General features: G+C 38.8%; 1 protein-coding gene across 10 annotated transcripts in view; it reads right to left on the bottom strand.

Annotated features, from left to right (window-relative positions):
- The window catches only part of Dnajc6 (DnaJ heat shock protein family (Hsp40) member C6), a 137,320-nt gene that overhangs the window by 114,480 nt on the left and 7,428 nt on the right, over positions 1-15,412 (bottom strand). For 5 of the 10 annotated variants that reach the window (XM_048351489.1, XM_048351495.1, XM_048351490.1 and 2 more), the window contains exon 1: positions 11,706-13,837. The exons of the other annotated variants lie outside the window; for them this stretch is intronic. Coding sequence is in view for 1 of the 5 variants with exons in the window: in XM_048351493.1 (XP_048207450.1) it covers positions 11,706-11,727 (22 nt within the window). In the remaining 4 variants the exon portion in view is untranslated. Of the gene's footprint in view, positions 1-11,705; positions 13,838-15,412 lie in introns of those variants that run through there. 10 annotated transcript variants of the gene reach the window in all.

Genomic DNA, 15,412 nt, shown 5'->3' with positions numbered 1-15,412 from the left:
GCATGCACACACATACATGCGTGAACGCACACACACACACACACACACACACACACACACAAATAAAATGGAAACTGTAACTAATACATTAGTAGAGAGAAAAGAGAAAATTAAAAATAATGCCTGGTTAATCCAAAAGAAAGAAAAAAACTGTAAGTGTTATGGAAGATAGATAGATAGATAGGAATCATACCATAAATAGGAAACATGTAGTAACCAATATTATAGTTGTAAATCTCAATATATCCACACTCAATTGCCAGGTTGATTGGGGGTGCTGATCATGGGACTTGAACTCAGAGCCTGAGTAATATCCCTGAGTTTTTTTTTTTGTTTTTTGTTGTTGTTGTTGTTTTACTCAAGGCTAGTGCTTTACAACTTGAGCCACAGCACCACTTCTGGCTCTTAGTTGGTTCATTGGGAATAAAAATCTCATGGACTTGCCTGCCCATGCTGGCTTCCAACCACAATCCTAAGATCTCAGCCTCCTCAGTAGCTAGGATTACAGGTATGAGCCACCAGCCCTTAGTCATACTGAATTTTTAAAATCTCACTTATATGCTGCCTGTAAAAGATATAGATTTTAAAAAAGGGCACAGAGGGGCTGGGAATATGGCCTAGTGGCAAGAGTGCTTGCCTCCTACACATGAAGCTCTCGGTTCGATTCCCCAGCACCACATATATGGAAAACGGCCAGAAGGGGCGCTGTGGCTCAGGTGGCAGAGTGCTAGCCTTGAGCGGGGAAAGAAGCCAGGGATGGAGTCCAAGGCCCAGCACTGGCCAAAAAAAAAAAAAGGGGGGGGCACAGAAAATTGAAGTATAAAACTGGGAAAACATACACCAATCATCCATCATTCCAAAGAAAGCTAGCATTGCTTCATTAATATCAACAGGATAGACCTTAAGGCAGGAAGCATTGCTAGAGATAATGAGAGAAATTTCATAAGTATGATATAATAACTGTAAATTTATATAACATATGTAACATAGCTTCAAAAGTTAAAAGAAAATTTGGCAAACATAAAAAGAAAAATTGAGTTTTACCACTTTTAGGAACCAATAAAATGAGGGGGGGAATTACCTGTTGTTAACGCTGAAATAACGGGGCTGGGAGTATGGCCTAGTGGCAAGAGTGCTTGCCTCGTATACATGAGGCCCTGGGTTCAATTCCCCAGCACCACATATACAGAAAATGGCCAGAAGTGGCGCTGTGGTTCAAGTGGCAGAGTGCTAGGCAGAGTGCTAGCCTTGAGCAAAGAGAAGCCAGGGACAGTGCTCAGGCTCTGAGTCCACGCCCCAGGATTGGCCAAAAGAAAAAAAAAACAAACCATAAAGCTGAAATAACTGACAAAACAGAACCAAACAGCCTTAGTGTTCATATTCTCTTAAAGTGTGTGTGTTTATGCACACGCACACACAATCTGTGTACATATACAAAATCTGACCATATTCAGGACATCAAAACATGTCTCAAAAAATGTCAAAGAGATAAAATCATCCAAATATATCCTCCTCACTTTGAAAGCAGGCTGGAGAAGATAACAAGAATCTCTTCCATTGCTTAGAAATTAGGAAGTAATTTCCTACAGCCTTCTGGGTCAAATGAAATCTATCACAATTGGAATTACAAAATACTTTAAACTAAGTGATAAAATATGACCTAAGATATGCAGGATGGAGCAAAAGCTAACAGCTAAGTTTAACAGAAAACTTATACCCTTAAATGAAAATAGTACTTAAAAGAAATACTGGGGCTGGGAATATGGCCTATTGGCAAGAGTGCTTGCCTCGTATACATGAAGCCCTAGGTTCAATTCCTCAGCACCACATATATAGAAAAGGCCAGAAGTAGCACTGTGGCTCAGGTGGCAGAGTGCTAGCCTTGAGCGGGAAAGAAACCAGGGATGGTGCTCAGGTCCTGAGTCCAAGGCCCAGGACTGGCCAAAAAAAAAGGGGGGGGGCAGGACAGTTCTCAGGCACAAGGACAGTTCTCAGGCCCTGAGTTCAAGCTCCAGGACAGGCAAAAAAAAATGCTAAGGGGTGACATTGATCAAGATAAATTGTATTCACAAACTTCTCTGTTAAATGGCACCTCCTTTGTATAACTACTTAAATGAAAATTAAAAATGAAAAAGATGCTGCAAATAAAAATTTATTTCTATCTCAAGAAACTAAAGACAATCCAAAGTTACAGCCAAAGTATATAAAAAGAATATAAGGGGCTGGGGATATGGCCTAGTGGCAAGAGTGCCTGCCTCGGATACACAAGGCCCTAGGTTCGATTCCCCAGCACCACATATACAGAAAACGGCCAGAAGCGGCGCTGTGGCTCAAGTGGCAGAGTGCTAGCCTTGAGTGGGAAGAAGCCAGGGACAGTGCTCAGGCCCTGAGTCCAAGGCCCAGGACTGGCAAAAAAAAAAAAAAAAGAATATAAGATAAAATTAGAAACTGGTAAAATTTAAAATAAGTGTATAATACAGAAAACAATGGAGTTAAAGATTGTAAAAATAGTTAAACTTAATAAGATTTTAGCAATAATACATCAAAATAAGTGAGAATTGACAAAATAAGAAATAGAAATATTAATATCAGAAATGAAAATAGGGAGAAAACAGAGCCTACAGACATTTGGAAATTCCCTGAATTGCACACATTCCTAGAAAAATGCAACTTATACACAAAAAGTTAGGTTTGAATTATTATAAACCTATTAAATGAACCCATATTTTAAAGATTCTAGTAAAATTTGCAGTCCCAAATGCATTAAAGAATTACTAAAGACAAGAGTGTGGAGGGATTATGGGGAAGAGAAGTTGGGAGAAAAATGAAGGTAGGGGCAACAAATATGACAAGAAATGTACTCACTACCTTATGTATGTAACTGTAACTCCTCTGTACATCAGCTGGACAGCAAAATTAACTTTATTTTTAAAAAGAATCATTAAAGACATTAAAGAATAATTTCAGTCTCATCAAACATTCTCTAATCGGGAAAAGCAAATACTTTGTAATTCAACTTATAAAGTGAGTATTTTTTAAATTTTATTTTTATTAATTAAATTTTGTTGACAAGGTGTTGTGCAAAAGGGGTACAATTACATGATAGGGCAGTGAGTACATTTCTTGTGATATCTTACATCCTCATTTTTCTTTCCCTTCCCTAGATCAGGTAGGCATATATATAATACCCAGTGTACCAAAATCACATACAGTAGCTACGTGGCCTACACCAAAAGAAATTCACCTAGAACTTTAAATATAACGTCAACAATAGAGTGAGTATTAAATCCCAATACAGTCATCAAAAAAAGGAAAATTAATCTCTCTCATGAATAAAGACACTACAAGGGGCCAAGTACCAGTGGCTAATGTCTAGCTACTCAGGAGGCTGAGATCTGAGGATTGTGGTTCTAAGTCAGCTGGGCAGAAAAGCCCATTAGATTCTCATTTCCAACTAACCACCAAAAAAAAATAAAAAGCTGGAGCTAGAGCTCTAGCCATAAGCATAACAGCTCAGAAATAATGTGCAGGTCCTGAGTCCAAACCCCAGGATTAACACAGGCATGTGTGTGCACACACACAGTAATAGTACTAGTATAGTAATAAGCAAAATATACAAGTCAAATACAGTAATAAATAAAAAGAATAACAAGTCACACTTAGTTGCATTTATTCCAGAACTGTAAAGTTGCTTTAACATTCAAAAACTAACTTAACTATGCATGGCTACACTGTTTGTCATATTATAAATAGTATAAAATAATATGACCAGAAAAATATTTGACAAAAGCTCAACATTGGTAAATACAATGATTTAGTATGCAAAGAATATAAGATAACTTAGTCTAATAAAAAAGCATTTACATGATTCCCATATGGAATATTGCACTGAGTGCTGAAAATAATGTTGGCTTTTTCCCTAAGGTAAGGAAAAAGATAAAGATACTATTCATCTCCACCTCTACTCAACATTTTAAGAGAGAGCCTACCTACTTCATATGAGAAGAGAGAAAAAGGTACAAAGACTGAAAAGGAAGAAAAAAATACTTCTAGTATTTGCAGTAAAATCAATTTTCTACATAGTAAACCCCTAATTTAAAAACTATTAAAACAAATAATTCAATGTAGCAAGATGGCTGAAATAAAGTCAACATATAAAAATAAATTTTAAGGTGAGTATGGTAGTATAAACTAGTATAAACCTCTTCTCCAGTATTCCAGAGCAGAGGCAGGAAAATCACAAGTCATTCTGAGCTACAAAAATTGGGGGCAGGGGGAGGCCAAAGGGGGAAAAATGAATTTCTATTTCCCCAGGAACCATTCCAAACTGAAAATTTAAAGTGCCAGTTCCAATAGCATTAAAAAAACCGGTGAGTGACATCAACTTTTTAGCAGAATTATAACCCATATGTCCTAGTATCTTTGGTATTTAATGAGAGTAGTTCAGGATCAGTTTAATCCTATTGTTGAGAACTGTGATAATCTTTTTTTAAAGGGGCCAGAAACTCAGAATTAAAGATATAATACCTAAAAGTTTTCATGTTAGCTCAAGACCTTTTAAAACAGGAAGACAATCAAAATCAAGTCATTTTGCTACTCCATTTACATCTCAAATGTATATGAATATAAAAGTAGATGAATATGCCAACACATTGATATGCATTTGTAAGCAATACAAATGTACATAATATATAAATATAAAATATAGATAAAATAAATAATAAAATAACTAAATACTAAATGAAATAAATAAATATGTAAATATTTATTATATATTTATATGTAAATATTTATTACATATTTATTATAAATATGTTCATGTAAAATATGAACAGAAAAAGTATTTAATATTTTGAGAAAATTCAAACATAAATTAACCTGCCTAACACAAAGTATTAAACAAATAAATATTTGCATATTATATTTTAACTGCAATGTAGAGGAGAACTGAAATATGCTATTTATAATAAAATAACATGTATTTCAATATGTTGTAAGTGCTCAGGCCGAGTCATGTCAGATGACATAGTAAAGCAGGTCATATATTGTACATGTATTCAGACTAAATGAGCAGATGCATTGGGCTCCCAAACATAAGCAGTACGGCTTTAAGAAAGTGATTTTTCTGGGGCTGGGGATATGGCCTAGTGGCAAGAGCGCTTGCCTCATATACATGAAGTCCTCGGTTCGATTCCCCAGCACCACATATACAGAAAATGGCCAGAAGTGGTGTTGCGGCTCAAGTGGCAGAGTGCTCAGGGACAGGGACAGTGCTCAGGCCCTGAGTCCAAGGCCCAGGACTGGCAAAAAAAAAAAAAAAAAAAGTGATTTTTCTGAACAAGAAGTAAGTATACTATTCCTTAGACTTGCATAGCATTTTTTAATCCTGGTCATATATATGCCAACACATGTTGTAAGCTTATAAAATATAGAAGGTTTTCAAAGAAGCAAAATATCTAAGAGTAGCAAAGAACACAAGCTCAGTAGTTATTCACTGAAAAGCAGAGGAAAATCTCAGTACTTCCAGCATTTCTGCCCATTTCAGCCCACAAACGCTAAAGGGCCCCTGAATCATGTGACACTTTAAAACCATACTTGCCAGTACCCCCAATGTCCCAGGAGGCTGTACCATTCCCACTGAGAACCCCTGGTGCAGACAAATCTCAAACCCCAGCTTTACCACATGCTGATCCTGAAACTGTGAGAAATCCCAGTCATTTACTGACCACCTCTGCTAAGGTACCATTCAAAGCAGCAGTGACAAAAATCCTCAAAAGAATTCGCCCTAGGGCTGGGAATATGGCCTAGTGGCAAGAGTGCTTGCCTCATATACATGAAGCCCTGGGTTCAATTCCTCAGCACCACATATATAGAAAAGGCCAGGGGTGGCGTTGTGGCTCAAGTGGTAGAGTGCTAGCCTTGAGCAAAAAGAAGCCAGGGACAGTGCTCAGGCCCTGAGTCCACGCCCCAGGACTGGCAAAAAAAAAAAAAAAAAAAAAGAATTCGCCTTTTCTCTAAAACTATCAAATGTCACGATGGTTAAGGAAAAAAATACATTTTTTATTCTCTTATCTTTATTTTATGTTCAATAACAGTGTGGCACAGTATTATTATTATTATCTTAAGTAGAGCCTAAAAGTTTGGGTCTAAACCAGATTCTGATGATCAAATTCTGTAACTTTCAGTGAAAAGTCCTTTCAGCATATGCTTTCACAGAAAGCACTCAAATCCTAGTTTTACCACATTAAAATGTTAGGCATACCCCTCATTTGCTCACAAAATGTCATGCTTACTATTCTGAAGTAAAGTCTAGGAAAAGGAGAAACATTGGGAGGAATAAAAATGTTTTATCTATGGGGCTGGGAATATGGCCTAGTGGCAAGAGTGCTTGCCTCCTACACTTCATATGAAGCTCTCGGTTCGATTCCCCAGCACCACATATATGGAAAACGGCCAGAAGGGGCGCTGTGGCTCAGGTGGCAGAGTGCTAGCCTTGAGCAAGAAGAAGCCAGGGACAGTGCTCAGGCCCTGAGTCCAAGGCCCAGGACTGGCCAAAAAAAGAAAAAAAAATGTTTTATCTGACCTTACATTTTTTAATGCACCCAAATTTTCAATTCCCCCTTTAAAAAAAAAACTCTTCTTGAACTATTTTGTGAAATACTCAAAGAACTTCTTGTAAAGGAAATTTGGAGCTGAATTTATGACACTAAAATGTCTATTTTCCAAACAACACAATTTAGAAAATTAGTCAAAAGCGATCATTTTTCTAAGGTTCACATTTTCCCTTTTATAGAAGGTAATTTAACTCTAATAATGATGTTGACAATTTTATTTTAAAACTCTGCAATTTTACAAGACTAGTTATTTTTCAATCCTTACTTCGCATGGAAATGGTTTTAGAAAATGACCTGGATCTGAAACTTGACTGCCACTAACTATGTACAGATGAACAAAAATTCTTAATCCATTTCTTTTCATGTAAAATACCTTGCAGGATGGTAGCAATGTTAGTTATCTCATAGACAGCTTTTCACATGCTAGTTGTTAATTAAATTGGAGTTATAACAGTCATTGTTAAAATTAGCTATTACATTCACCAATATCTACTTAGTAGCTCTTTCTAATTTTCCTTTAGTTGTTCCATACATAATATTTTTGGCTTGCGAAGCATTTTGAGATATGCTGGGCATGTATTATTACCATGTCTTTTGTATTTAATAATGCTACTGGGCTGTCCTAAAATGTAATAAAATGAGGGGAAAGAAAGGAAGACATTAATTAAACCACAACTCAACATTTACTGAACGTACTCAAGTTCTGCCTACCAACATCCTGCTTGGTTATTTGTCCTGTCAACTTCTTTCAATTTGCCTGGTTCTCTTTTCAGTCTTTATAAGAAGAATTGACATCTAAACAATTCATACATCTTAGTGTTTTTCTGTGGTCTAAAACAGCATACTGACTCTAAATTTTAATGTATTTGTTTCATATTCAGGTCACCAGCTGGTACTTTGGTATCCACAAATAACTCTCATGGTCTCGTGGCCATGGCAAGATCTTCTCCTCAGTACACACACACACACACACACACACACACACACACACAAACAAACACATACACACCACCTTATGTCACACACTCAGCTATCTATCAACACATACCCATCTCCCAGCCCTGAAGCGATTCTTCCATATTAAGAGGCTTGAAAGAGTGTTGAAGAGCATCAGAAACACATTAATTCATAACTTATTGAGATTGTAAATTTTGCAAAGCCAAGGAAAACTGCCTTCCCTCACATGTACTCTAGGCAGATTGATAATAGACACATACACATGAGCATATAATATTGCATTTCACAGACTCCTTGAAAATAAAATTAACAAGCTATGATTTATTTCAGTTTTGAGTTTTGACTAGGACTCGTAGTTAATAGGTCTGGTATCAGAATGTGATCTTCATTAAAGAAATAAGCATAGACACAAACTTCCTGAACAGGACTCCAATAACTCAGAAAATAAGAGCAAGAATTGACAAGTAGTAGTTCATCAAATTAACCTCAGCACAACAAAAGAATCAATTAACAGAGTGAAGCCACAGACTAAATAAAGATAGGGAGAAAATCTTTGCCAGCTATGCATTTGATGGGAAAGTAATATACAAAACATATGAAGAGCTCAAAAATATAATCAAAAGAAAAAATAATCTAGCTAATAAATGAGAAAACACTGAACAGTAATATAAATGGCCAATAAATACTTTGTGAATGTCCAACATCTGTGGTCATCATGGAAACGAAATCAAAAGGACTTTGAGTTCCATCTTAGCACAGTCAGAATGGCTGTTGCCAAGAAAACAATGGGCCAGGATGATGTGGCTCAGGACTACAATCCTCACTACTTAAAAGGCTGAGATCTGAGGATCACAATTCAAAGCCAAGGTTGGCAGGAAACATCCAAGAGACTCTTATCTCCAATTAACCACAAAAATCCAGAAGCAGGTTCCAGTGGTAGAGCACTAGCCTTGATCAAAAAATGCTCAAAAATGCTTGATCAAAAAACAGCACTCAGGCCTGGAGTTCAAGCCCTAGTAACAGCAAAAGAAAAAAAGAAAGAAAACAATCAATGACAAGTGGTGATGAGGATGAGGGAAAACAGGAACTCCTGTAAGATAGTGGTGGGAATATAAATTAGTGCAGCCATCATGGAAATCACTATGGAGTTTCACAAGTATCAAGTGTCATGACACACACCTGGAATCCAACTATGTAAGAAGTAGAGCTAGGGAAGATCTTGGTCTGTGGTCTGCCCTAGACAAAAGCACAAAATCCCACCTGCACAAAAAAGGGGGGGGAGGCTGGAAGTGTGTAATTCAAAGGATAGAAGACTTGCCTAGCATAAGGCCTTGAGTTAAAACCCTACCTAGTACTGCCAAAAAACACAAAATAAAATGATAATCCAGCTGTACCACTTCTGAGTCTACCCAAAGGAATCAAAGGGAACTCACATCCATGTTTATTATGAGACTATTCACGATAGACAAGGTATAAAATCAGGCCAGGTGCCCTGAGTGGATAAAGAAAATGTTGTGTAAATACACAGTAGAGCTTTATTCAGCCATGAAGGAGAACCAAATTATAGCATTTCCAAGAAAATGGATGGAGCTGGAGAGCATCACACTAAAGGAAATAAGCCAGACTCAGAAAGACAAACATCATATGTGCAATCTAGACTAAAAAGGAAGGACATGAAAATGAAAGGGGTGCTCTTTGGGAAGAGGAAGATGATCAATAAGAAAGGAGGAGGCAGAGCGAGGAATGAACAGGATCAAAGTACATTAAGTGTATGTATGAATGTGAATGGTGTAACCCATTATTCTATGCAATTAATATATGCCATTTTTAAGAAGACAGCCTTCCATTGTACATACATAAACATGAGTGCATACAACAGAAGTTCCAAGAAATAAGTTACCTTTACCAAATGTGCGATGGTTTCTTTGTCTAGTCTAGTCCATCTGAATTGTTACTTAAGGCTCACCAAGTTGTATTCCCATCTCTCACAATTGAAAAACAATAATGTAATCTACCATCTCTCTACTTGAGAAATAAAGAAACCGAGAGACACAGAAACAATAGGCCTTGTCACAGATCACTAATGGTGACTGCTGAACAACTCTGATTCTCTTGAACCCCAGCCCAAGGCTCTTTCCCATACAAAGTGAAACAAAAATTTGTAATGCCAATGCTTCATAAGAAGGGCTGGGGATCTGCAGTTTCCAGCATGCTGATTTACTCTGAGAAAGGCAGTGTTTCCATTCTGAACAATAATGAACATTGACCTCCTCCTAAGCTTCCAATTCAGGCAGCTCTAATGTTTTCTAAGTCATGTCCCTGGCCTAGCATGACTTGGCAAATAAGCAAATACTTCTCTTTCCATTAACCCTTCCTCCAGACACTGCAAACAACACTGGCCTGGCAAAGCCAGTCTTCAGAATCCAATCCTCAATCAGCCAATCCTCAGAATCGATTTTAAATACTTTTATTACAAACACAGAAGTAGTACTTGCCCATTACATACTGGCTCAGAAACGGAGTAAACAGGTCCTCTTTGCACCTTTATTGCTGCTTTCTGCCCCACTAAGGTTGCTTAATTAAAATTTAAACATCGAAACCACAGAGATCAATAAATGGATGTGAATGATCCACAGCCTATGAGATGTTAAATGCCCCCAGCACTTTTAAAGCCTCAATTAGAGACATGGGATTGCTTACAAGCGGTCATTATAGTTTGATAGATTAAAATGCCAGTGTGCCCCATTGCATCAGATTGGGTGCTGGTTACTCCCCCGTCTCTTCTTTTTCGTTGATATATCTCATGGATATATAAATACATATAATCCATCACGACATGGAAATCTTTTAACACGCCAGATTGTAGCCAACTCCTAGGGACTGAACGGCAAACCCAACACCCAACGCGCATAAAGGTTTAGGCCTTGTGTTTTTGGCACCCATCATCCAGACAGCCTAACCAGAACCGGGAACAGTCGGGGCACACGGTGCAAGCTGCCCTGGGCACTGTGGCCAGCCTTTGCCTGCATTCCCACAATCCCCCAAGTCCAAGCGCAAAGAGCTGGAGCTTCCTTAAAGCAGAACGCGCCTAGAGAGGGTGCGGCGTCGCTACCACAGCTTAGGGACTGGCGAACCCTAAAATTAGCGCTCTGCAAGCAGGGGCCGCGCATCACCGCAAGGAGATGGCGGCCAGCTGCGCTGTCCCCTGCGCGCCACCCACTGCACCCTTGCCCTCCCCTCATCCCTCCCCTTCCCCACCCCTATCACCCTGGCAAGCTCTCTGGGGGAAACGGGACTCAGGACATCACATGGCCTTTTAAGAAACCCTAGGGGTCCAATGCTCATTCCCCCTCCCCCAACTACGACAGAAATGTTACATTTGGAGAATTTAAAACCCCAGAATCCTCTAGAATCCTTGTTGTCGAACTTAAAATTTGGTTGGCTCATTTCCATTGAATCCTTCCCCTTCCTGAGTTTTCATTTAAATGAATTTTTCTCCTCGCTCAATTCTCCGACAGCACTAGTGTGTGTGGGTGGGTGGGTTTTATCCCCTTTTTGAGAGGGGGGGACAAGGAAAGGAGGAAGCGAGCCGAGCGAGACTTTGCATTCGAATATCCCTTCGCAAGATAAACAGTTCTGAAGGTCAGTGTTCACTCCCCATTGAACAGTCCTGCAAAAGATTAATGTTCATTAAGAGACTCTCAGCCAGCGTTTCTCTCGAGAACCCAAACTGTTTAAGACCCAAGTGTTTCAGATACTCCAATAATGCACTGAAAACATATTTCAATGATGAACTACTGTCACCACCTCCCCCAAAATAAAATGATCAAAATCCTGGAAGCTGTTAGAAGGAAACCTGTGAAATGGAAATAGGTTTCTTGGCCAAGATTAAATAAAGACTATATAAATATAGTTATATTTAGTACTACAAAAAATGAAAAATTTAATGACACAATATTTGGAAACCAGAAGCCAGTCATTTAAAAAAGATATTATATAACTAGAATTTGTTAATAATCTATGCACGGTGATTTTAAATCAGCCATTAATGCAAGTGAAACATGTCCATAGGTCCTTGGGCTGACATTTCATCCCTAGCATCTTTTAGCCTCCTCTCTGCAATCAGCCCCTTACCTTTATTTTCAGAATCTTTCATTCTCTGCTTCTTCCCTGTGCTGCAAATGAGCAGGAAAAGTCCAGTCGATTCTGTAACCCTGACTTCTGATTTGTCATTCACAGGCAGTCAGCGGTCTCAGGGGCGAAGTCCCTCAACGGAGGAGCACCCAGGCTCTGATAATTGCATGCAACTCGGGTATGCGGGGTTATAATTTTGCTTATGCTAGAGCGGAAAGGATGGAGATGAAGGCAGACGTAAACACAACTTCCAAAACATGGCATGGAATCGGATCCGGAGCCCAGGCTTGCCTTTGGGTAAGGAACACACTGTATAGCGCCTCCTTGCCTCTGGAGACATTTGGTTCAAGTTGAAAGAGGAATCTCTATGCTATGTGTGCTGGGCTTGATAACCCCAACTTTTCAGGAGATTCAGAGTTCTATGCTTGTTTCCCTTATATACATAGTCTTTCATTGTTTTCATCATTCATTCAACAAAGGTTTCTTTTACCTCTGTGGCTAGGCAATGTGCTAAGAACTGGGAATACAACAATATATAGGGCCAGCTCCCAGCACTCAAGCTACTCACATCTGTTACAATAGGAAAAGTATTCTATGCAATACAATGACCTATGTCTGCTGCAGGGTCACAGGTTACTGAACTCACTTCACCCAGGTGTAAATTGATACCTGAGAGGCTTTAATGATTGATTGTAAGTCACAGAATGGCTCAGCCAGGAATAGGTATAAAGCCAGGTCAGGAGACCCTTCTACTGGAGAGCAAGTACGCTTCAAGTAAATTTTTGAATCATTCCAGTCATGTTTACTTTATATCATTACATAGCTAAGATTCACTCATTCCTTCCTTCAGTCATTCATTCTATTGGTTATTTGTGCAAAGCACTGTTCATCTATTAGGGTTTCAGAGTACAAAAACTAAGACCAAGTTCCTGTTCCACATCCCAGTGGGAGGAGTCACATAAGCAATTAAAAAATATGAGTGCATTAAAAAGGATAGTAAATGCTGAGAAGAAAAAGGAAACATGGTAATGAAGTAAAACAGATGCCATTTTAGAAAGAGTGGCCATTTAAATGGGTGACATTTAAATGGGGCAGGGTCAGTTCAATCTTGCAAACACCTTCACTTAGAATTTATTTCTTAACAACCCCTTCTCCTCTATGTATTCTCAGTTCATGATTAGTGTTCATTCCCTATTATATCCATTGAAAAACTGATAAGTTACAAAGATTCATTGTCCTAGACTAGGACATAAATAAATTTGGAGAAAGAACAAATATATCTACATGTAATTCTCATCCTCAGAAATTACTGTGCTGGAAAATATCCTGAACCAGGAGCAGAGAAAAGAGAGTTGAAGGGCCTCACTCCCCCACATATTAGCTGAGTTGTATAGGGCAGACGACAACCTCTCTGGCATCAGTTTCCCAGCTGTGAAATGGAGCTAATCACACATGCTCTGGATATGTACTGGGCTATTTGGAAGATCAAAGATCAAAAGAGATGTGGTATTTGTAAACCAAGTACTCTATAAATATAAGATGTAATTACAAACTGCCTGAGGACAGTGAAGTGGACCAATTGCCAGTGTTTACCTGCTCATTGCCTTAGCCAGGAGTCACATACGGCCACTAGAGGTCCCTGATTTCTACATGCTAAAACCTGATGACTCCCTTAAAAATTGGACAGATTTTTTAAGTATTTGGTACTGATTTCCATTTATCCTCTACTCTTCTTTAACAACTTCTTGAACAACTTGTGACCAGTGAGGAATAGAGGATGCTACAGTTTGGATCTCAAATGTCTCCCAAAGGCCCATATGTTAAAGGCTTAGTCCCTCAAGAGATTCTACTTTGTTACAGTGTTAGAAAGCTGAATGACACATATGCCTTCATTTCAACCCCTTATTAACTGTACTAAATAAGCCACTGGCCTATAGATTACATCAAAGAAGTGGACATCTCTATCTCTAGGGCCTAAGTCCAAGTCATCCAGAATGTACCCTGTAGTAGCCCTTGGGGTGGGGGTAGGGGGGGAACTGAAAGAATACTGGAATCATGCACCCTTTCATTCACTAATATTATTATACCAAGTACTGCTCCTAATGCTCATAACAGTGAATATGATGCCCTGCAGAACAGGAACTTCAGGTCTCCAACCAAAAAGTTTCCAAGACTTAGTAACATGGGCAAAGAAATGCTAAGGCCAGGGTTTCAGTCATATAGGGCAAGGGCTGTGAAGTAGAAGAGACTGGATACAAATATGGGCTCTGCCATTTACTAGTCTATAGAGTAAGCTAGGACAAGTTTTTACTCCTTTCTAAGTCTCTATTTTCAATCTGTAAGATGTAGATGCTGATAGTACTTATCTCTACATCTGGGTGAGGCTGAAATGAATAAAAGCACATAAAGTACACATCACAAAGCCAGACACATAAAGCACTACATAAATGGTGTTAAGGTTTTTATCATTACCTGTAACCTAGGTCGTTTAATCCTCCTCCTCCAAACCTTAGTTTCCTCATGAAATATGGAAAATAATAACTCATTTGTAGGGTTCTTGTGACGTGTGTGTGTGTGTGTGTGTATACACACATATGGGTGAAGAGACTAAAGCTAGAAACTGTAAATGGGAAATAAATGGGAAAGTCATTTCTAGGACAACTTAATTTTTATCTAACATTGCTTTTTTGTGTATGTGTGTACTGGTCCTGGGACTTGAACTCAGGGTCTAGGTGCTGTCCCTGAGCTATTATGGTCAAAGTTAATGCTCTACCACTTCATACATGCTTCACTTCCAGCTTTATGGTAATTAATTGGAGATAAGAGTCTTATGGACATTCTTTCCTGGGTTGGCTTTGAACCACAATCCTCAGTTCTCAGCCTCCTGAGTAGCTAAGAAGGCAGGCATGAGCCTGTCTAACATTGCATTTTAATGAAAAGTTCAAGCATACAAAAACCGAAAGAAGTACAAAGTGAGTTCCACATCTGTATACGTTTTATGAAAATCTCTTATTTGTCCTTAACTGATTTCTTTCCCTTCCCCACACTCCCCATATTCCTTTGAAATAGTATCTCTCATATTGTTCTCCAGATTGATCTCTGAAATCCTGGACTCAAGTGATTCTTTCACCTCAGCCTCCACATAATAAAACTATAGGATCCGTATGTTTAAAATCAGCAAATAAACAGTGCAGGTAGCCAGGCACTGGTGGTTCATGCCTGTAATTCTAGCTACTCGGGAGGCTGAGACCTAAAGACTGCAGTTCAAAGCCAGCCTGGACAGGAAAGTCTGTGAAACTTATCTCCAATTAATGAAAGAAAAAGCCAGCAGTGGCACTGTGGCTCGAGTGGCAGAGTGACAGAGTTGTGCAAAAAGTTGCTCAGGAACAGTGCCCAAGCCTCCAGGACTGGCAAAATAATAAAGTAGAGGTATGGCTCAAGTGAAAGAGCACCAGCCTTGTAAGAAAAAGCCAAGCACAGAAACAAATCCCTGAGTTCAAGCCCCAGTACCAGCATAAATCTGCAAATAAAATAGATCCTTTATTTTCCCTCTTCACACTACATTTACCAAAGCTTCAAACCCGCTAATTCTTTGACCCCTCCAAGCAAGGATGGATGAACTCTCCAAAGTCTTGTCCTGCAAACCTCAAGGCCATACTTCATTGACAGACAAAGACAGATTCAAACTTTGGAGCATTCCACCATGA

This window comes from Perognathus longimembris, chromosome 7, assembly GCF_023159225.1.
Source record: "Perognathus longimembris pacificus isolate PPM17 chromosome 7, ASM2315922v1, whole genome shotgun sequence".
NCBI lineage: Eukaryota > Metazoa > Chordata > Mammalia > Rodentia > Heteromyidae > Perognathus > Perognathus longimembris.
Note: the sequence above shows the minus strand (reverse complement) of the source record. Positions and strands in the feature narration are given on the sequence as shown.